This window comes from Felis catus, chromosome B4 (assembly GCF_018350175.1).
Source record: "Felis catus isolate Fca126 chromosome B4, F.catus_Fca126_mat1.0, whole genome shotgun sequence".
NCBI lineage: Eukaryota > Metazoa > Chordata > Mammalia > Carnivora > Felidae > Felis > Felis catus.
Window position 1 is genome coordinate 98,952,151 of NC_058374.1, and position 24,499 is coordinate 98,976,649.

Here is a 24,499-nt window from a genome sequence, read left to right on the forward strand (position 1 = left end):
AAGGGAAGGGAAGGGAAGGGAAGGGAAGGGAAGGGAAGGGAAGGAAAGGAACGGAAAGGAAAGGAAAGGAAAGGAAAGGAAAGGAAAGGAAAGGAAAGGAAAGGAAAGGAAAGGAAAACAAAAGAAAAGAAGCCACAGTGTAGGGTTGCCACTGTAAGGTAGCAAATCAACTACCTTTACATGTCAGATAAGAAACAAATATTTTTAGTATAAGAATGACCCATAATTTGGTACACATATTTATACTAAAAACACTTATTTATCGTTTATGTGTAGTTCAAAGCTAGCTAAATGTTGTATTTTATGGCAACACTACATCCATAAAGACATACTATAGCCCAGAAGGTTAAGAACAAAAATTAACAACATGCCAGAATCCAGGAAGAGTTTCCACTAATAAAATACCTATTGATGAGAATAGTTAAGAATTAATGTTCATAGCAATATTGTGCAAACTTTTGAAGTGGGAGTTGAGAAGGAGTAAATGTTGACCGGGATTAGGGAAATCCGAAAACCCCCTTGAACTTAAAAGTTATAGTTGGTGCAGTTCTTATGTCTGACTAGGAAAACCACATCATACAAGAATCATTCCAAGAATAATCTTTCAAAGAATGGGAAGTACTTAATAAGAAGGAAGAACTCTACTTCTGCAACAATATTTTTCCTTAGTTGTTACTCTTTTGATTGCCCAACAAGTGGAGAGAGTTGCCAGTGTAGTCATGTTCTCCGATATCAGCAGTGTAACAATGAGCCATGGGAACTCCTGCTCCTTGTTCCTTATTGTCTAAAAACCATTTCAGGGAGCCACAGAGCTGAAGGAAGAAAGAGGCTTACAACTGTTTCCCTCAGAGATACATTTGCAGGTTGCCTTTGGAGTGCTGCATGCGGGGATATATATATTAAATAATCCACTTATGAAATAATCAGTCAACCAGCCTGTCAGGAAACACTTCTTTGAGTACCTACTATGTACCAGTATATCCTAGGCATTGATAATTCATTAAACAAAAGTGATCTCAGTCTCCCCTGTGCCTCTTGATCATTCACTCCTTGTGCCTCATTCAAAGAAGCAGGCAATGGTATTAGGAATACTATCTTACTTTATTTCACAGTCCAAACCTAGTGCAATTATACTCAAGGCAATGATGGAAAGTTGTCAGCTTTGCTCTCCACAATCTATTAACAAAAATGCAAATATTCTTCAAAACTCTCTACCACAGCCTCTGGGATTTTCTACCTGTGATCCAATGGAAAAAAAGCTCTCCTGTCCCCTGATCTAGATATACAACAAGCACTTGAGAGATACCACCAATCATTAGACTAAAGATTTGCACATCAGCCTGCCCTTAAGCTTCATATAATAGTAATTACCATTTATAGAAGGCTTATATTATATTAGACATTCTGCTATACTTATTAAATGCATTATCTTATTTAGTTCTCATATCATTTAATCCCCATATACCCACTTCATGACTAGGTTCTTTCACAAATAATGAAACAGAAATTTAAAGAAGTTAATTACTTTATCCAAGGTCATGCAACTAATGTGTCATACAACCATATCTAAATCCAGGCCTGCCTGATGCCAAGATCTATGCTCTTAGCCATCACAACACACTAGAACATACATGGAATATAAGGAAAGGGAGACTGTGCTAGAACATAAGTGGATTATGAGGAAATTCAGGACAATTCTGAGTCTTGGATGCATTCCAATGGTAGGTATAGAACCATCTCTATAGGTGGGATGGAGAAACTGAGGGGTGGGGCCGGGTGGTGTGGTGTGGTGTGTGTGAAAATACCAAGAGAACTGCAGGATAAGTGTAGAAGTACTAGAAGTGCAATCTGCAGCGAGAGATAAATGAAAAGCATCTTGATATTGGAAAGTGAAGTTGTCCCTGTAAAACTATCTGCTCCAAGTTCACTGTGAGACACAGTTATTGATTCAACAAAAACAAAAGCAAGGAGATTGAAAAAGAAAAATGAAAAAATGAGAACTGATCTAAATGAGAAAAGAACCAAGCAATCCAATAAAAAGAATGTACCAAGAATGAGAAATGTGTTAGAAAATTAAAGTTTCTGTTGATTATAGAAAAGAAGAAACCTGATATTGCAAAAAAGAATGAGCTATTTAGAAATGTAGAAGACTATTTAGTAATTTTTGCAAGAACGCACAACAAGAAGGAAAAACACAACAGTGATAAAAGATGACAAAGAAAATAGAAAAAAGAAGCGTGAACATATACAAATAGGTAGATTTGTTTTTTAAAATGATGTGAAAACAAGGGAGCTTCATATGGCTCATGAGGCCTCCGTGATTGTCCTCTGCCTTTCTTTCCCCTTGGCTCCTGACCCCCTAGTCACACCCGCCTCCTTTCAGTTCTTCCATCCCACCCCACCCCCTTATGTCTAGGCCTTCTATCCCGTTAGCTCCCATTTATTAAACACTTTTTTCCTTCCTAAGTCCCACTTGATGTTTTAGCTCATGTCCTGTTTGGGGCCAAGGTTTGTTTAGGGTTCCTGCCTGTGTTGACAACGTGTGGGAACTTCCCTGTCCTCTCTTTTGTGTACACTTTATTGTTTCTAAATCTCAGACAGAACCTACAGACTTAAGGAAACGGAATCCAAAACTTCTCTATTTAGTCAAGGTCAAGGTCACTTTGTATGTGAATGCAAGTCATCCCTGAAAAATAAATTTGAAAGTATACGGCGGCGATATCACAAGAAGTATTTTCAAATTGACTCAAAAAGGAGGAAATAATGAGAAGAAAGCAGAAGTGGTAATTTGTTAAACACTTACAAATATGTCTGAAAATTATGGCTGAAAATATATAGTTACAAATTATATACCTATAACAATAATAAAAAGAGATAAAGTATAAGTTATAACTATTACAACTCTTAAAATAAATTATCACTTACATACGTGGCACATACTTAAAATCAAAAGCAATGAACTGAAATACTATTTCAATCAATAAGGACTCAGTAAAAGACATATACCCATGATTAATATACTAAAAGTAGTAGCTTACTTACATGACATCAATAACTAGTTAAAATGTAATGGGGAGCAATATCATTCACAATACCAACTAAACATAAAATATATAGTAATAACATTGAAACAAACTTATAAGACATATATGAAATAATCAATGACAATCTTTTTTTGAGATCTAAAACCAGATTTGAATAAAATTAAAAAGGTACTGTGTTCCAGATAACAAAGGTTAAACTCTCTATAAGATTAAACTCTCTATACCCCAATGGTTAGAATTCTCTTAGAGAAAATAAAAATAAAATAATTATACTAAATCTATAATAGTCTTTAGTGGATAAGAGGGCTATTTGCTTCTTCAGTATATTCTATACTTCCCCAACTGTCTACAATAAGAACACATTACTTGCACATCATTCATCATCAGGGAAATACAAATCAAAACCACAATGAGATACCACCTCACACCTGTCAGAATAGCTAAAATTAACAACTCAGGAAACAACAGATGTTGGCGACGATGTGGAGAAAGGGGAGCCCTTTTGCACTGTTGGTAGGAATGCAAACTGGTACAGCCACTCTGGAAATAGTATGGAGGTTCCTCAAAAAATTAAAAATAGAGCTACTCTATAACCCAGAAATTGCACTACTAGCTATTTATCCAAAAGAAACAAAAATGCTGATTTGAAGGGGCACATACACCCCAATGTTTATAGCAGCACTAGGGACAATAGCCAAATTATAGAAAAAGCCCAAATGTCCATCAAATGATGAATGTATATATATATACAATGGAATATAACTTAGCAATCAAAAAGAATGAGATCTTGCCATTTGCAACACTGTGGACGGAACTAGAGGGTACTATGCTAAGCGAAATTAGTCAGTCAGAGAAAGACAAATACCATATCATCTCACTCATATGTGGAATTTAAGAAACAAAACAGAAGAACATAGGAGAAGGGAAGGAAAAATAAGTTAAAAACAAAGAGGGAGACAAACCATAAGAGACTCTTGAATAGAAAGAACAAACTGAGGGTCACTGGAGGGGTATTGGGTGGAGGGATGGGCTAAATGAGTGATGGTTATTAAGGAGGACACTTGTGATGAGCACAGGGTGTTATATTTAAGTGATGAATCACTAAATTCTATTCCTGAAATCATTATTACACTATATGTTAACTAACTTGGATTTAAATTAAAAAATAAATAAAAACACTGGTGCAGCCACTCTAGAAAACAATATGGATGTTCCTCAAAAAGTTAAAAAAAAAATGCCCTATGATCCAGCAATTGCATGACTAGATATTTTCCCAAAGGATACAAGAATACTGATTCAAAGGGATACATGCACTACAATGTTTATAGCAGCATTATAAACAATAGGCAAATTATGGAAAGAGCCCAAGGGTCTTTGATGAATGCATAAAGAAGATGTGTGTGTGTGTGTATGTATGTGTGTGTGTATATATATATATATATACACATATATATGTGTATATATGTGTATATATATATACACATATATATATATACACATATATGTATATATATATATCACATATATAATATATACATAGATAGACAATGGAATATTACTAGCCATAAAAAAGAATGAAGTCTTGCCATTTGCAATGACATGGATAGAACTAGAGAGTATTATGCTAAGCAAAATTAGTCCAAGAAAGACAAATACCATATGTTTTCACTTATATATGGACTTTAAGAAACAGAACAAATGAGCACAGGGGGCAAAAAAGAGAGAGAGGCAAAGCAAGAAACAGACTCTTAGCTATAGAGAACAAACTAATGGTTACCAGAGAGGAGGTGCATGGGGATGAGTTAAATAGGTGATGGGGATTAAGGAGGGCACTTATTGTGATGAGCACTGGGTGTTGTACTAAGTGTTGAAACACTAAATTCTATACATGAAATTAAAATTAGTTTAACATTGACTAACTAGTTTAAAATTAGTTAACTGTATGTTAACTGACTGGAATTTAAATAAAAACTTGAAAGGAAAAGAAAGGGAAAAATAGTAGTAAACAAACTGTAATGACCCTTAATCTTAAAAACATAAATTTGATTTAATATTGCTGTGTTTTGAATATTATCAATGTATAAGTTTTACTTTATTATCTCTCAATGGTTTTTCCTAAAAACAATACAGTTTTACCTTATCTCTATAATGTAGAGAGTATATTTGTATAAATGAAGGCTTTTCTATCCATTTGCGTAACCATTAGTGTGCACATATGTTTCTTCAAATGTCTTTCTCAGTCCTTTTATTTGCCACAGCTCAGAGGAAATATCCAGACAAAATTAGGTTTTAATATAACGGTCTTCATTACTGCATTAGTTTGATAAAGTGTATTCTAGATACAATGGGGAAAATTCACCTTTGGATATTTCTATTTTATTAAATGAAATGAGATAACAGTACTGTGATGAATAGGAATCTTTTTTTCTGCTCTCCTTGGCTAATTTCTTTGCTGCCACAACATCCATTCTTTAGTATCTTTTCTTAGGACACAGCATCCTTCAGTGAAGGCCCGATTTCCATGTAATTAGTGAGACAATCAGTGCCATCTATTATCATCAGTCAGATGCTTCTCTACATAATAGGGACTAGGCATTTGGTCCCACTGGCAACGGTTCTGTGTGAAAAATTAAAGTGCCCCAATATGTAAACATTATTTCAGCTTAATGCTATTACTTTATTTGGGGACTTTAAGTACCAAAAAACATCTGTTAAACTACCAAAGTTCACATTCTTACGAATGTATTCTCAAGGAGCAGATGACAAATTAAAGTTTCACTGTTCTCCAAGTGAGAATTTTCTAGGATTTTGTAATAATGGTAGTCTAATAATCTCCTTTACAGCAATGGTAAAGTCATACACCACTGTTAGGCTTTGAATTCCTTCATTAGATTAAATATTTAGGTTCCACAAGAGATAAAAGTAGATATAGTAGGTGGGCTCAAAGAAAATAAGAAGAAACAATGACTTTGTAGGGAAGAATCAGAGAGAAGTGATCCTTGTAGAAACTTATGAATTATTTAAATGGTGGTAAAAACTCACTGAGAAAACTACCAGATGCTGTTTATAACTCAGGACAATGACAACAACAAGAAGAATAAATGGCACAAGTTCATAACAAGTATGGACAAGAAGCTTATACACATATCATTAAATTCTAGTACAAGATAGTAAACTTCATCTCCTTGGCTAAGTTCTCATTCAAAATGATGAAAAAAAAATCACAGAGATGGAAAGCAGGAAACATTGCTATTCTTGAACCAGAAATACTATGACATAGAGCAAACAGCACTGGAATAATGGAAATGCAGGTTGAGGAGAAAAGCAGAATGGAATTCAATATAAATGCAAGAGAGAGCATTTCCTGGGATTGGTCCAATCCTTGACAAGGAAATCCAGAGGAAACCCAAACTCAAAGGCAAGAGGTACTAGGACAAGAAACTGGCTGTGGAGCAACCTGGAGGTCCCCCACTTCCTTTAGTGGCTGACTACAGATTTTTCCCTCAAAATATAGTCCACAAGAATAGCTCTCTAAATTAAGTCGAGAATCAACTGAGGGGAAGACAGATCCTGATTAGGTGTGTTGATTTGATAGAGGAAAGTGAAGCAAATTTCTAAATGCCTCAGATTTCCTCAAAGTGCATGGAGAAAAACAGAAGGAAAGGTCACTCCACATTAACTGAAATACAGTAAAGTCCTGTCTCCAAATAGAGCATCCTTTCTTAGACCTTGAGAGGGTTCCTAGTTTGCCCACCCACTCTGAAGGGAATCCTAGGTTTCTACCTGATCCTGCCTATACACCCACATAACACTATAATCAACCCCTACCCTCTTTCAAAGGGAAAGATATGCGAAGAAAATCAGTGGCATAAAAAAGAAAAGAGATGAAATAATAGAAAAAAATATCCATAGAAGAATCAGAGTTAATACCAGAAATGTAAAAGAACTTTAAAAAACTAACTAGTATCTTCAGAAAGATTCATAAAGATATTCTATATATTGTATCTATTAAATGAGAGCACACTGATATGGAAAAGGAGAAATCAGAAAATAAAAGATGTATTGAACAAAACAAATGTGTTGTCAAAATAGTGAAGTTCATGTACCAGTTTGAACAGTATCTCCCCAAAATTCATGTGCACCTCAAACCGCAAAACATGACCTTATTTTGAAATACCATCTTTGTAGAGATAATTAGCTAAGCTAAGATGTGGTAATATTGGATTATTATGGGCTATAATACAATAATTGGCATCTTTATAAGAACTAAATGAAACACAGAAATGCAAAGGGAAGACCAGCATGTGAAAACAGAAACGAGATTGGAGTGATGCATCTACAAGCCTAGGAACCCCCAAATTACCAGCAACCACCAGAAGCTAGGAGAGAGCCATGGAACAGTATTTCCCTCAGAATCTCCAGAAGAAACCAATCCTGCTGAAACCTGAATTTCAGATTTCTACCCTCCAGAACTGTGAGAGAATAAATTTCTGTTGCTTCAAGACATCAAGCTTGTAGTAATTTGCTACCGTAGCTTTGGGAAAATAATCTAGTCAGTTAAGCGCTATAACACTGCGTTTGAAAGTGATATGGACATTCAGGAAGAAACTAACTACTTTTGAGAGAGTTTAGAAGGTGTCAAGTAAGACTTGATAATTACACAGGATACTAAAAGATGATTGAGTAAACCTATTACAGCCAGGAGGAGAAAGTATTCCAAGCAGTAGAAAACTGTATGCAAATGCAGAGCAACGTGAACACATACCTGAAATTCAGAAATGGCAAAACATGTGGTCTGACTTCAGTCAGTATTTTACTGGTGGATTATGAGAGTTATTATTAGAAACATAGATAGTGGACAGATTCTGAAGAGTCAGGCAAAACAGAGTATACCTCAATATGCCAGCCATAAAGGGATTTTAAACAAGAAAATGGCATGGTATATTTATGCTTTAGAAGGAATTACTCTGCCTTGGACCTGAGGTCACCATCTTCTTCCTTGCTTTCATTTTGTTTTGCTTCCTCACTACAATTGCTCCTTCCTGGACTTTTTTCTAAAGGAAATATTTATTTGAAGTAAGTTTCTAAGGAGTATTTAGAGCCACAGAATCTCATTAGAATTTTTTGGATCCTCAGTTCAGTGTAAGCTTCTAGCTTTGGAGTCTACATTAGATAGTCAACTTAGAAATTATGCAAAAGTTAATATTTTCTTGGGCCTCAAACCAAAATAATAACAATGCAAAGCTAACATTTCTTCTAAAGAGGACTTCTTAGTCCTCACCACCTTTTTATGGTGGGGAATTATTGTAACCAAAAATTTTAAGGGACATACTTGCATCTAATTTCACAACCATAAAATCCATGAAATGGCTGTCTATAATTGGGTAATTGGTATTGAAATATAAAATAAAACTTACAAAACATAATATAAAATATTATAGTGTTAAATCCCTTGAAAGAAGAACTACTGATAAACCAGACTCTTAAATCATGTAATCACAGAATCTTGGATTAGAAAAAAGTCAGAAGGTTTTGCTTGTCTCACTGTGCGACAAAAACTAGAAAGACATTCTTGATTTCTCTCTCTGCCTCATTCACTGCACCTAATCAATCAACAATTCCACTTTAACTACGTTCATTTTACTTCATCCGTCTGGCCACTGTCTTAATTCATGTCACCAGTATTTCTTACCTGGATTACTACTGCAATAACATGCTAAACTACAGTCCTCCTGACAAATTTGCACTCCTCGGCACCAGCCCAATCCCCTCTTCAGGTACAAAGGTTTCAGAAGGATATTCCCAATTACAAATCTGTATGCCATTGCTCCATTAAAAATTCTTCAAGAGCTCCCCCATTACCACCAGAGGAAGACCAGACCCTCTCAACAGAGCTTACCAAAATTTTGATCCAATCTCAGCTTCTGTCTCCTGCTACATCTCGCAATCCCTTACACAGTGCTGCAGCTGTCCTGAGTTACTTACAGTATCTTGCACAGACCATGCCTTCTTTCCCTTTTAGAATTTCGTGCAGGCTTTCTCTCCATCTGAAAAGTCCAGCTACCTCCTCTCCATCCTCTGGTACCAAGAGAGACATTTCCTCCAGGAGGTTTTTTCCAACCTTACCAAGACTATGTTAACTTCCAAAATACGCTACGCCTGCTTCTCCTGGAGATCTCATGTCATTGCACTGTCACTTCCCTTTTGTTGTTCTCTTCCAGGAGACCACAAACTTCTTAAAGGCAGGAAATATGCCTTCACCTTGCCAGTTGCAAAATGCCTGGCATATAATACATACATGTTAGATATTGTCCTAATTAATCACTACTTATTCTTGGGGGATAAAATTGAGTACCTACAATTTCCCAGACAGTTATCCAGTATCCACATGAGAAATCTCAGGAACAAACAACTTATATTTTCATGAACTTTCTAAATTCCAGAAAGCTTCCTCAAATTGTGCTATTGCAACCACACCATAATAGATGATGATGATGATGATAATGATGATGATGATGTTGATAGAACTGACATTTACGGAAACAGGCACTATGCTGAATTCTTTTTTTTTTATGTTGTTTTTTTTTTTTTTTGAGACAGAGTGTGAGCGGGGTAGGTGCAGAAAGAGAGGGGGACAGAGGATCTGAAGTGGGCTCCAGCTGACAGCAGAGAGCCTGATGCTGGGCTCGAATTCACGAACTATGAGATCATGAACTGAGCCGAAGTCAGATCTCAACCAACTGAACTACCCAGGTGCCCAAAGGATTCTTAACATGAATATACTCAGTCTACTTTCATAACAATCCTTTAAGTCAGATACTATTATTTCCAGTCTAGATGAAAAGTAAAAGGGTTAGAGAAGCAAATTTATGAAAGTTACACAGCAAGCAAATGGTGGAGTCAGGATTCAAACTCAGCCAACTGAGTCTAGCCCTTAGCATTAATTCACTCCCACCTCAAAACCAAATGTCAGAGAGCCCGTCTTTCAACTCTTTGACCTTAAAAAGATCTGTAATAAAATAATAATAACAATAATAATAATTAATACAATTAAAAAATAAAAATCTAGTGAAATTTGTTTTACACTGGCTTCCAAATTCATCTGTCAATGGAACTCTTTTGAGGAACAACCCTTGTTAATATCCTGGAGAACTGCAGATCTATAAAATGCACTTTGGGAAATAATGGTCTAAGCATGATTATTGTCCTAATTCACTGTTAAATTGCATTTGCTCTTGCAACGGTCACATCAAAGTACTGGCACGTACTGGGCTAGGAGCCAACTGCAGCCCCAAAGATGCTCACTTGATCTGAATCTTATCCAAATCTGACTACTGAATTTGAATCTCTGGAGTGAAACCCAAGGAACAAAATTCAGTCATCATCTTACATTATTTCTAGGCACATCTAAGATTCAGAACCACTGTTCTGGAATACACTGTGTTTTCCAAATAATAGTGTTCAGTCTTGTCCTGGACTGGGTATCTCACACCTTATCAGGAAATCTCCTTTCTAAGCCTTTCACTTCCAGATCCTTTCACTTCCAGTTTCAATCTTTCTTACCTCTCAAGCCTCTTCTCTGGCTCTCTGGTCTTTCTAGTACCATGGCATGGCATTCCTCCATGTTTGCACACTACTCAGTTGACCTTCCTCTTGATTGCTGGAAAACACTTATCTTTTGGAAGTTAACTAAAATGTCATCTCCTCTGTAAAGTGGGTCCCTCCTCAGTCTGTGTGTTCATACTATACTAATGTCTCTATTGTGGCGTTTAATGTATTGTATCGTAACTATGGATGTACAAGTCTTCTTTTTCAACAGAATACAAGTGTCTTAAAAGGAAATGTCAAACTTTAGCCCTTCTTGCTTACTCAGTACAAACTAGTCCTGCCCAATAGTTGAAGCTCAATAATTGTCAGCTAAGAGATTCGAAAGCATGTTAAAGCTTTTGTCTTTGGTGCTTGGTTCTTGTCCAGTTTGTTTAGCTAGAGAGAAATGTAATAACACCCGATGACAACACGTTATTTCATAAGCCAATCAATACAAGCTAAGGGAGAGGAAACACAAAAGGTTGTTGGTAAAGAAACCAAACGCTGAACTGAAAGTCAACTACTCAGAAATAATGTTACCAAGAAACTATCTAAGATAGAGAAGTCAGATGAATTAAATCAACGATTGATAAATAAATAGAAGAATGAACAGATTTTGAAAACCAATACTCAGTACAGTAAAAAAGAAAAAAAAAAACTAAAGAACTCAGACTGCACATTACAAATTAAATTGAACAGCACACTCAGTCACTCAGTTAAACAACCCTGTTTTTGCATTGAAACTAATCAATTTTGAATGTCGTTGAAGACTATTAGTGAATTAAAATATGCTTGATTTCATTAACTTTCTTGAATTTTATACCTCTGGCAGTGTACTCTAAATATCAAAGCACCATCAACACCTTATGAACCCGGAAATTAAGCATAAGCTCAAAATATTTCTCAATCATGATAAAGATATAATAGTCCTTCAACTTCTATACGACAGTGATAGGTTCACCAGGCCTAATCATAAAATTCCAATAGCTTAAAAAAAATACTTGCAGCTTACATTCTGTTTGCACAAAAAAAGGGCCAGCTAAGGCTCTATTCTCTCCACTTCCTACTCAATTTATATGAAAGACAAATTTTATTAAAGATATTTTAGAAACCTTCATAATGGCCTTCTCATTGCTTACCTCAAGAGAGAAGCAAGGCAATTCAGATGATAAATCAAACTATAATAGTAAGGAAGTTTATTCTTGCTATGATTACTTTGTTATTGTTTCCAATACAATTATTACACAATATTCACTTTTAGCAAATAGCATTTTACCGTAAATCAATAAACATAAAAATATCAAATTAAGCAACCCTATATTTGAATTTCTGTTGTATAATTTGTAAACACAGACACAAATTTTACATAAATTCTGAATAATTTCTGTTTTCATTGAACCCAATCTGACCAACCACTCAACAAATAACTTTATTCTGGTTCAAACAGTTTTTGCTTAAACATGTTGTCTTAAATTTAGAATTAACAATATTATTTGGATATATCGACAAAATTACTTATAATCACTATTTTAAAAATGTATTTGTATTTTATCATTTAGTGAACAACTTAACAATTCTGGACAAAGTATTGGTGTAAAGTAAGACCAAAAGGTGGCTTATTTTCATCTCTGGAGCTCTCCATAGAGACATCTCAAACAAGAGAACACCTTCCATTGCTGAGGCGAAATCACAGAACACCAGCCAAGAAAGGCTATATTGACCTTTGCTTCAATTTTCAAAGATGTCAGCAATGTTGTAAGATACGTAAAGAATAGCAAAACTCTAGGATCTGATAGCAAATCACCAGGGTCTTCAAACAGAAAGTAAAGAAGACATTATTGAGGTGTCTACATAGAATTTTCTTGATACATGGAACGCTAAGGAAATGTCAGATTACAAAGATGTCCTTAGTATTATGAACTTTCAAAGGAAAAGGTCAGTCAAGTGACTGCATAAATTATTTAGAGTGTCTTTTTCCCAATACCACCAGCGACGCTTTGGCCCAACTTCTTCTGTTTTGGTTCCTGTAAAATTCATTCTCTCAAACACCCCCAAATTTTAATGCTGTTTTACATTTCATCACAGTCTGGTAAGCACCACCTTTGACAAACTGTCCGCTGAAGAAAGGCTAAAGGAAAAGTTTTTCTGCCCTGTATTTACTGACCTGACAACAACATCCAATCTCATTTGCAGATCTTAACAAGAGCTCCAAACCTTTCACTCCACTGACTCACCCGTTATCTTGTGTAAAACCACTATAATCTGGTTGATTACATGTGAGAACACAATGCTCTATAAAATACATTAACCATTACTAACAGAGTGAACTAGGTTCACACTGATAGATTCCCAAGGCAATAAATCAAGTAAGAGTAGAGAAACATATTATAAAAGGCACACACACACAATGGGATAAAGGGAAATAATAGGAGGTAAATGCATAAGCAGGTTAGTTTTGAGGCCTTAAAGGTAGTAGAGCAGTAAGATGTAGAACTGGTAGAGAAGGCAGCAATGGAAGGCTGTACCTGGAGGGGAGTCTGGAAATAAAGTGAATACATAAAACAGTAACAATTTCCCCGCTATGACTAAGCAACAGAATAGGGAAAGGGCAGACCCTACCCATGCTATTCTTAACATGCTTGCTGCTTCCTAAGAGCTAAAGATTGCACATCTAATGTTAAACACAGTGCAGACTAAGCAACTGAGATTGAATGGGATAAGTCAGAAGGTCTAAATTCTAGCCTTGCTACTGTCACAAGCTAGCCATAGCTATGAACAAGTGAGCTGCCTCTTCCACGAATTGAGGCAATTGTGCCAAATGATCACCAGTGTCCTTCCGATTCTATGTCTAATGAACACCAGAAGTCTGTCGTATATAACAGTAATCAATCTCACTTAAAAAGCATATATTTTGGATATATGTATGTATAATACATACACACATGCACACACACACACACACACTAATATTCTCAAATCAAAACTTCAAGCCATATTCCTACAAAATTCTTTCATTGCTTAAACATATAAAAATTTTATAAACCTATGCCCTGAGTACGCATCTATGTTAACGACAATGAATGTATCCTCTTTTTATGTAAACATGTATATCTTGAAATAGAAAAACTATTTTCCCAAAAGAGAAATATAGAACACTATATAATACATATATATTTACCTTTAAATATTCTTCATTAATGGGTACATTAAAATATAAGTTTATTTTAAGTATGTTAGACAGCATTCTATTCTCTATGTTTATTCTAATAAAAGGAGTTATGAAAGATATTAGAACTCAATAATTTGACATTATTTTGTAAACACTTAAATGTGTGTTAGGCATATCTGTAAATCCTCAAGTGAATAAGACTTTTCCTTCTGTATAAGATACAGGAAAGGGAAAAGGATGGTATCTTTGACAAGACACTTTTCAAATGGAAATAAAACGGAGATTATCTAATCAGTTATCCTTGTGGTGGATGGATATACACCTGCACTGAATCTCAGATTTAGGAAATGACGGAGCCAATCATCTTTATGGGTTTCATGACTGAGCCACAGCAAAATGATTTCCTGAGATCAATATGTGGTTGAGGGAAAGCTGTTTTCAATGGGAACAGGAAGCTAGGAGCTAACCTGTTTCTATGGTAACCAGAGCAGCAGCTACCCAACAGCTGTAGGGAAAAAAAAGGGCAGAAAGTTATAAGTGTGAAAAAAACAAACAAGAAAAAAATCAATACTGGTTTACCTCATTAGTGTAATGGTCCTTAGAGTACAATCACAATGAGGGCAGACATTTTGTTTCTCCCCCGCCCTCTCCCCAGGGTTTTTAGCAATCAGTACCTTATCTTTCCTCCAAACCTCAAAATCTAAAAGCTGGAAAGAAGTTTGGACACTAGCTAGCCCAATGTGTCATTTTCTTTTTTCCAGAATAAGTCAAAGGAAAGCAAGACTCAAGAAGATGAAGTAAATTCTCCAAGGTCACACCACTGGTTGTGAAATCTAGTTTAGTGTGTGGGTCTCATATATCCCACCCAGGCAGTTTTCCAATACTGCTTCCATATATTCTCTCCTCCTGCTCTCTCCTCCACCTAAATACCCACAGTTTAGTCACTTTCTGTGAAAACATTGACTATATGATATTAAAATTAATGACCACCCTTCAACCTATAAGTAAAAGCAGTGCTATCTATTCATATATATTTATATGAGAGAGATTGCTTTTTGAAAAAGAGTCTGAAATTATGTCCTTCATACTGAAAAAGAGTCCTTCATATTTCAAAAAGAAGTGGATTAAGTTTGTATAATATATTGATGGTTATTGTTTACACTACGTTGCCGCTACATATTTCCTTCTGGAGATCTGTGCCTCTCTTTCATCAGTCCTTTAGTGCCCTTTACTATTTCATTTAGACATGTTTTTAAAGGTTGCCATAATAAAAGGATATGACTCGGAAGTTCAAAAAATATGAGGCCTGAGAGTTCATTTTTTGTAGTAGTAAAAATAAATGATAATGATATACATTGTCAAATGGGAAAGGTTGACCTGCATGTTTCTATATAAGGCTACACATTCCTTGTGTTCAGCTGCTTTGAAAATAAGGCTCTCAATAGAGAAGAATTTCTTTGACTTGCATTAGTTTTGTCAACTCAAGTCTACAAATGAGCTTTTAGCAAAATATCACAGAATAAAGTCATACCTAATCTTTCCAACTACATTCACCTTTGGCATGCCTAATACTCAGCAGTGAATTAAATCACCTAGTTTGTGATCAAATACACAACTGAATATATAATTTTCTATTGAACTTACTTGATTCTTTTTTTTTTTAATTCACATCCAGGTGAGTTAGCATATAGTGCAACAATGATTTCAAGAAGGAAGAACTTATTCGATTGTTTTAATGATATATTGAATTAGTTACTCTCTGAACCTATCCAATATTCAGAATAGAAGTATAAAGTTAATTACTTTGTGAGCTCTACAGTTAGCGGCCTGGAAACAGTCAAAGGACACTTACATGTTTATATGGGCAAATGCAAAAACACCAAACATTACAGCACATTTTTTTCAGGGGTCTGAAGTTTGGATTAGTATTGTCATATAGTTGGCCCTGACTTTTAATTAAAATGGAAAGGAGATGAGGACCCTAAATAATTTGGTTGTTTTGTATAAGTACAGCCTTCATCACATTGCCCAACAATATTACAAAGACAGAGCCTATAAATTATTGTAAAAACAGAAAAACCAAGATAACACTTTCATCATAAAATAAAGACTAACAATACCTTAACACCACCATTTCTAAATAGAATGTCTTCCTGAATGTGTCAGGCAATATTTCCATTTTTTTTTGAAGAAAATTTATCTATAATATCCCTGGAATTTTTTTTGCATTTCTTAATTTAATAATGTTTTTAGAAAATGTTTTATTATAAATAGAGTGGTGAGCTTATTGAGGGCAAAAGACTATATCTTCTCCATGTATTCTGATAACTGACATAGTTGAGTGGCTGCATAACCAATACTCACTAATTAAATATTCTAAAAATTCTAATAATTGACAATAATTTTTTATGAACAAGCTATATTTGGCCAATAATACTTTAAACTTCAGCAATACTTACAAAAGAAATATTAATACTTTTTTTTTTAATCTTAATATGTGACTCAAATAGTCCATTCCTTATTATAATTTTTTAACTTAAGCGTTACACTCAAATCTGGCACACAGTTATTTAGATCACTTCTTTCCTATTTTATCTGTGGTTTGAGGAAGAGAAAAAAATAATCCACAAAAAGTAAATTAAATATGTACAATTCTGAATCCAATTCTACATATTGAAATTTAAATTTTAATAGTTTCAAGGAGTATATTTTAATAATTCTGTGGAAATAAACTAATTTAAAATTACTAATAAAATGAGTATTTTCAAAATCTAACAAATGATTGATTCCCTATCATAGCCCATGGATGATTCAGGATGATCTGCACATAATGATAAAGGCTGGAGAACACACATAAAATGATCTGGACCCAAAGACCAAAAAGCCAACATCTTAAATGTGGTTCCACGGCAGTTATTCTTTCTATGCTCTTTACAGGTAAAAGAAAAACAAAATGCCCTATCACCTAACCAAAGATAAACAAGTGACCGAGGAAGAGCGAGGAGAAACATAACTGCTTTCAGCTCCTTAATATTGGGAACAAATTACTTAAAATATTTTGATTCTGGTATGTTGACCTTATCTTATTTTTTTTTCACTTCTAAAAAATCCAGAAGTTCAATCAAAGAATTTCGGCCTGGTACCTGTCCACTTACCTACGATATAATGTTTTCAGAAGAAAGCACATACAACCTTCATTTCTCTTAAACTTAGATATTAAATTGGGAAATATACAATGCAAAACATTTTCACAAATACATCTATGCATCCTTGATTTTTGCTATTTGTAAATTTCACCCAATGGCATCAACAGAATAATTTCTCCTTTTATTTCCTGATCTCATTTTTTTTCAGAACAGGTTTCCATGACCACTTATATTTGATTTCTTATAAATTTCTATTTGGAATACTATTCTTACAAATTCATTTAAGTATAAAATATAAACTTTTTTACCAAGTTAACCTGAACAATTTTGACCTTTTGAATATGTATTTACATCATAAATTTAAAGCAATAGAGGAGGGAGAAATGCCAACCAAAACAAAAAGCAAGAATACAATGTTACAAAATTCAGCTAATTATCTATCCAGTTCCTAGCACTGTGGTTTCATTCTGGCACTTTAGTTCATAAAAGTTAGAAATAAAACATATCTGTTATATAATTGAGCCAATCTCCTCAATATTGGGAAAAGATAGGGACATTGATGACAGGTATAACAAATTGAAATAGGAATTCAGCCAGTTAAAATTGTTCATCTCAAGTATATCAATAAAAGATGAACTAATGCAAAAAAAGTAAAGAGGGTTTATAAAAGTTAAATACTTAACTTCTACTAAGAATGAGACTTGTGGAAGTAAGACCACAGCTGAAGCAATCCACTTGATAATTGACTTATGTCTCCTAGAATCATGTCCATGCAAAATATTAATTTCATCCTGTTGACCTCCCAATGTAATATTATTTATCAAACTAGTCAGATAACATTAAGTCAGGCCATCATCTGAACTAAAAATGTTCATATAAAAATATTAAATCACATTTCAGTAAAATGGTGACTTCTGATTACTCTTTTTAGGCAACCCCCAATAACTTGAAAAGGGATTTCCCTGAAGACAAGCCCCACAAATGTTAGCCAATCTGAAAGATAGCAAAACATCACATATCAAATGGTCAGTAAAAATGCGAAGTTCAAACAGGTTCAAGAAGTTAATTCAAATCCTGTATTTTGACTCTAATGGTGGGTGGTACAGGGTAAAACCTCTACCAAAGACCTCTACCGAAGGTCATAGATGACCTTTCAAAGTTAGAATTCTAGTAAGCGTCTTATCCTGCATTAAATCTCAAGAGCAACATGATCTGCAGATTTCATAAACCAGTCAGTTATAATCAGTGGTTATGGTAAAAAGGGCCTGGGGAAGACGTCATGAGACCTCCAGCATAATTTTGGATCTGCGATTAACTTGCTGTATGACCTTGGCCATCACTTAGCATCTCCAGTCTTCATTTTCCTCATCTATAAAATAAAGGGTCTTCATGAAGTGACCTCAAGGAAACTTTCCAGATCTATGATTCTCACCTGATTCTACTTCTAATGGCTCTTTGACCTTGTGTTAATCTCTAATACATCTGTGTTCTTTCCTCACCTAAAATGGCTACATGTCAAACCCTACTACTGTTAAAATGAAATCTTAGGAACATTTTTTTAAAACTATTTTCAAGTTAATAGTCTACCCTTTGATCAATAATCAATAAAATCAATTTCCATAGCAATAATAAAAATGAAACACCATCTTAAAGTTTTTGCTAGGTAATCTAGGCCACAATGAAATCTATTATATTATCATGAGGAAAGATAACAAAACATTCTGTCTTTTTTTATAGCGTGCAATCTGGGGAAAAAAAAAACCACATGATGAGCCTGAAAACAAATTCAGATTATCTTTTTAGCCACCAAGTGGAAAGAGTACTGTGGCACTCAGCTGGAATAAAAAACAAAAAAACAAAAAAACAACAACAAAAAACCCAACCACAGATGTAATGGTCATGAGTCTTTGATTTAATTTAAGTAAATATGCACTTGTTTTTGTTTTTGTTTTGAAATCCAACTCTTGTTGAATTTATAGAATGGTCTTAACAGGAAGAGCTCAGAGTTGAAGTTATTAATTCCATATTCAAACACTAAAATTTATGTATGCATTTAAATGCCAGATCCAACAGAGGAGCAATGCTTAAAATTGTCTCATTCATATTCTATTTCAAACTGAAAACAAAACATATCCTCAGACTTCTACAGTGGTATCAGAGGCACATCTTCTGACAAGTTATCAGATAGACAGCTGCACAATATCTCAGATGCAGAGACTTCTGACATACAGAAAAAGACAATAATGAGGATGGAGCCATAGTGAAGCTGCCTTGGGGGTATTTTTTCCCAGTGTCAGAAGCAAACCAGACACATGCAGTTGCAAAGATTTAACTAAATACAGTACTCTGTGCTCATGTATAATTAAAAAACATTCACATACTGTATAATTTTTTGGTTATTTATATTTCTTTTATTCCCTTTAAACTGGAGAAACCAGTATTGGTTACTTTTATAGTCCCTTCATGGGATTCTGAAAAATTAATTGGGAGTCTCAAGGACTAAATTTAAACTGTCATTCAAGCTAGAAACTGAAAAGAAAAAAATTGAGGATGGACTCACAATCGGAAGAGTAAAATAAAGTTTGCCACAATCTAAATTACCCAGATTTAGACCATCGGACTAACCTAGCATCACCAAGTGACCAATTCAGAGTCAACCTGTAAGAAACACAGATACAGCCCAAGGGGAAAACGACCAGCTCCCAATTTCAACGTGCAGGTGGGGTCCCTGCTCAACTCACTGGGACAAACAATTCAGCTTTCTTCCCCCTTGGAAGGAGACAGGCCCAAATAGCACTCAGGAGAGTCTCTTCACAAAGTGACCCCGCTGGCCCACCCTCTCCCCACCCAGCCACACAGGTATATTCCATTTTCCCTTCTCTGTCTTCAGATTAGATCCCTAATTGGAGCCACTGCTCTGAGTGGGTCAGATGTGGAGTGTCAGGCCTTCCTTACTGAAAATGTCAAATCGTGATGACCAGAAGGCCTAAAGAAACAGCCAAACTAACGAAAAAGTTGGAACAAAAGAGTCAGGAAAAACAAAACAAAACAAAACAAAACCCTCAAGGTGAAGCGCGACACCCGTTTCAGGACAAGGTTCCGGACAGACTTGCACCGAGAGGTCGACCTTTGCCCTTCAGTTCCCATCTGCTAGAGTAAATCTGTTTGAGTTGAGGACAGGTGGAGGATGGAGGGGGCGGGGAGGATGGCGGCCAGGGTCCCGGAGTTTACCTTGCACCAGACGGGCTGCTAATCTCATCCTTAGGGAGCCCAGGTTCCCTTCTACCTCCCACCCCCTCCCGCACCCCAGAGGCCCTTGGTGGAAGAGAACCGAGAGTTGGGAAGGAGCTGGAGCAGAGGGAAGGGGGCGGTTCTGGCCTTACCCTGGCGGCTCTGGACGAGTAGGGGTCCTCGAAAAGGGCCCACATGCGGGGCTGCAGCCTCCTCCAGCGGCCAGACTTGCCGTCGGGGCCCCCCAGGCCCGCGGCGTCCTCGATGCCCAGCCTCTTGGCCGCCAGGTCTTCGTCGTCGCCGGGGTCGCCGCCGATGAGGTCGGGGGTCTCGAAGATGTCGAGCGCCTCCTCGGCGTCGCGGTGCTGCCGGTAGGTCATCCAGCAGCAGGGCTCCACGTCCGTCTCGTCGATGCCCCAGAAGGCCAGCTCCTCCTCGAAGAGCGGCCCGCACACGTCGGCGGGGCAGTGCAGCTTGCCGGTGCGGTAGTAGTTGAGCACGTAGGCAAAGACGCCCGGGTGCCGGTCGAAGAAGAACTCGCGGCCGCCGCCGCGGGGGCTGCAGTTGCCCGCGCCGCCCTCAAAGCAGCCGCCCGGCCCGGGAGACAGTGGGGGCGGTCGCGGCGGCGGCGACAGCGAAGGGGGCGACGGCTGCAGCTTGTCGCCCGCCGCCGTCAGGCAGTCGCCCGGGGGCTCGGAGGCGGCGAGCAGGGCCAGGCGCGTCCCAGGCAGGGTCTTGAGGGTGCTGCGGTAGGTCTCGTGTCGGGTGCCCCCGACATTGAGGATCACCCTCTCGTTGTTCTCGATCTTGCCCATCTCTGTGGCTCAGACATGACTGGGGGGGAGGCGAACACAGCGCCAAGTTAAAGATCTCGGCCGTCAGAGCCGCGCCGTGACCCCCACCCCCACTCCCAGCGCGAGTCCCAGGAGGCAGGGCTGGAGACGGGCGAGGGGCAAAGGACCCTCCCAGGAGGAAACGCGCGCTCAGCTCTGTCCCCGCCTCTAGCAGCACACGTTCCCCGGGCTTCCAGAAAACTGAGGTGGTCTAAGCTTCCCTGACCTTCCAGGACACCTTCTTCCTGGCCTCCCACCTTTCTCCCCTTGCTCTGATCTCTCCTACTTCGTCTTTTCACCCTTCACTTCCCTCCTCTCTCACAAATAACCGGCTCCTAGGTCCTAACCCCCACCCCTCCTCTCTCTCCAGACCCCTCCTCCCTTGCCCCCTTTCTCTCCCCCTGCCCTGGCCCCTCTCTTCCGCTTTCCTAGACCCTCTCTGCGCCCCCCCTGGCCTGGAGGCAGTTCTCTTAGGCAACGAGTTTCCTCCACGGAGACAACTTGGTGGTGCTGGGTGAGAGCCCCCGGACGGGGCGGGGAGCCCCCCACTGCGCGTGTACCCTCGGGACTCTGGACGGCTCGCAGCGCCCCGGCACTCAGGGCACCCTTTGCGTGCCCTGTTCCCGGTTCACCTCCACTCTCCCTCACGGACCAGGCACAAAGACTGAACGCAGAAGTCAAAGCACAAAAAATCTCCCTGCTGTTGCCTTTCACCAAGGAGACCTGTGACTAATTTCCTGATCCAATTTCCTTTTCACATTATTGTTGTTGTTGTTGTTGTTAATATTATTATTACTTGGGAAAGGAAACCACTAACTAGGATACATTTTTTGAGAATACGAGTGATCAACGCATCCCACCCCATCCCCCCTTCCCAAGAAAAACAAACGCCTGGGGGATGGAGGGTGGGGGCTTGCTTTCTAGGAGGGGCGAGGCCCTGGGAAAAGCCGCTGGAGGCACACCCCCTGGATCCCTGAGCTGACAGCGTCCCGGTTTCCAGTCTCCCAGCCACCACTCCCCAGGGCTTCACCTCCACATTCCTATTGCGGAATGTGGGGGGATGCCTGCCTGCAGGGTCAGCATGCCCTTCCCGGCAGATCACCCCCTTCCCCTCCCGCCCCCAGATACCTTAACGAGACCGACAGAAAAGTGGTTCTGCTTTGGTTTCCGAGTGGACGAGCTTCTCCGGGCAGCCGGACTGAGTCCTGACACCCAGCCGAGCAGCCCTGCTCCAACGAGAAACTACTTGTTGGCGTTTTCCGGGTTCAGGTGGTTGGGCCGCTCCTCCGGGCGCTGGGGTCGCGGAGCCAGCCCCCGCCGGCCGCCGGCCGCGCTCCCCGCCTTCATTCTGCGAGCTGCGGGCTCGCCCCGCGCCAGCCTCGGCGCCCAGAGTCACCATCGCGCAGGGCTGGGCAAACCATGGAGCTCGGGGCGGGTCCAGCCGGCGCTCCGCGACCCCGCCGGGAGTGGGCACCGCGGCTGGCCGTGGCCGCGGCGGAGCTGACCGCAGGTCGGGAGAGCTCGCCCACTTGCTGGGGAAGTCCCCCGGCTCCGACCTGGACCTGCAGGTTTTGTTTCTCCCCCGCAAGCAGCCGCCGCCAGAGCGGTCCCTTCCGCACCACTCGCCGTCAACCACCAGCGCCAGAGCACAGAGCTCGGGAAAGGGTGGGTGGGTGGGTGGGTCTGGGGAAGCTCTCTTGTACCAACCAGGTTCATATATTTTTCCTCCGTGAAGCTCTATCCCCACCCTCTCTGGAGCTTCTGCCTGCCTTATTTACACCCCACGCTCCACACCCTTTCTCTTCCCACTGCCCCACCCCTCCCAACAAGTGACAGAGCATCTCTAAGACCAATTCCATTTTTTTTTTTTCCTTAATGACAGCTGAGAGGAGAGAGAGGTCTACTTACAGGTGACAAGTGAGTCTTGTTTCTCGAGTCTTACACATGGCTCTGGCTTGCTCTTTCCAGTCAAATGTAGGTCTCCAGTCACCACATCATGGTTACATAAAACAAAACAAGTTTAAAAAGTTTATTCCAGGAACATAATGCTCTAGCAAGTGAAAATTCAGGGTTCTCTATCAGAAGCTACAGAGGCGAGCTACAGATATCCAAGTACCAAAGGAATTATCTAATTGCTCAATTCCTCTCTCAAATTTTATTGGGCCTTGTATAGTTTGCTAGGGCTGCCATAACAAAGTACCACAAACTGGACTGTTTAAACAGTAGAAATATTACAAGCGCTGGAGGTAGAAGGTAGAAATTAAGGTGTGGCCTAGGTTGGTTCTTTCTGAGGGCTCTGAGGATTGGACTTATTCCAGGCCTCTCTCTTTGGTTTGCAGATGGCCATCTTATCCCTGTGTCTCTCCACATCATTCTCCCTTTTATGCAAGTCTGAGTCTGTCCAAATATCCCTTGTATATAATAACACTTGTCATAATGCAATTGGGCCCACCTTAATGGCTTCATCATTAAAGACCTATCTCTAAAATAAGATCACATTCTCAAGTACTGGAAACTAGGACTCCAACATCTATCTTTCTTTCTTTCCCTTTTTCTTTCTTTCCTTCTTTCTTTCTCTTTCTTTCTTTCTTTCTTTCTTTCTTTCTTTCTTTCTTTCTTTCTTTCTTTCTTTCTGAAGGGATAGTGCTGGGATACAATTCAACAGATATCAGTTCATACCACCAGAGTGTGTGTTTCTGTGTCGGTGTGTATATTGAGAGAGAGAGACTCTATTCCACAGGTATAGCTTAAAAGTATTGAAGGCCATGGAGTAGGTAAAACACTGGGTTGTACGTAGGAGGAAGTCTCTCTCAAAAAACAGATACTGATATTGACACTGTGATTTGGAAAGTATAAGAGTTACGAGTTACTAATAAAAAAGTTTTCACAATATACAGGACTGCAAGATAGGAAGTTAAATATAAATAGTTCCTTAAGAAAACACCTATCTTTTATGATAGTAGATGAATAAACAAAGTAAAGAATTAAAAGAAGTCTGAAAGGTCATCAATGTCTAAACTAATATAAGAAAATATGGCATGGATACATTTGTAAGAAATTTACTAACAGTATGACAGTAAAAGTGTAGTAATATTAACCTAAGGAATAGCTATATGGACCCAGCCTTGTGACAACTTAAATTTGCTTTACTAACACACACTCACACTCAAAAGTATAAAGCTTAAATGCTGAAGAAGTGATTGTAGTTTAGCACAATTATCAATGATTGAGGCATTTCTTAAAATAACAGTGATAGTAAATTTCAGTTGCCAGGAAATTTCCAAAGAAAAATTATATTCTAATTATAACATGTGTTCTCATATTGTCTAGATGGTTCCTTATATAGTTTAATGTAAATTCAATAGGGAGAAAAAGGCATATGGTTTGCTTTAAAATAAATTAGCAATAGTAAGTGTAGTAGCAGAAGCATTTATAATAATAGATAACATTTACTGAGATCTTACTATGTGCAAAATGTTTTACATAAAT

General features: G+C 38.3%; 1 protein-coding gene across 16 annotated transcripts in view; it reads right to left on the reverse strand.

Annotated features, from left to right (window-relative positions):
• KCNC2 (potassium voltage-gated channel subfamily C member 2) overlaps window positions 1-23,449 on the reverse strand; it is a 198,732-nt gene extending 175,283 nt beyond the window's left edge. For 3 of the 16 annotated variants that reach the window (XM_023257250.2, XM_023257251.2, XR_006600872.1), the window contains exons 1-2: window positions 22,139-22,595; window positions 20,330-21,011 (exon numbers count right to left, since the gene is read on the reverse strand). In XM_023257250.2, coding sequence (XP_023113018.1) covers window positions 20,330-20,992 — 663 coding nt within the window. In that variant the 5' untranslated portion in view covers window positions 20,993-21,011; window positions 22,139-22,595. Of the gene's footprint in view, window positions 1-20,329; window positions 21,012-21,570; window positions 21,890-22,138; window positions 22,606-22,918 lie in introns of those variants that run through there. The other 13 variants (XM_023257257.2, XM_023257258.2, XM_023257254.2 and 10 more) reach the window with 11 other exon arrangements.
• Window positions 23,450-24,499: the final 1,050 nt, after the last annotated feature.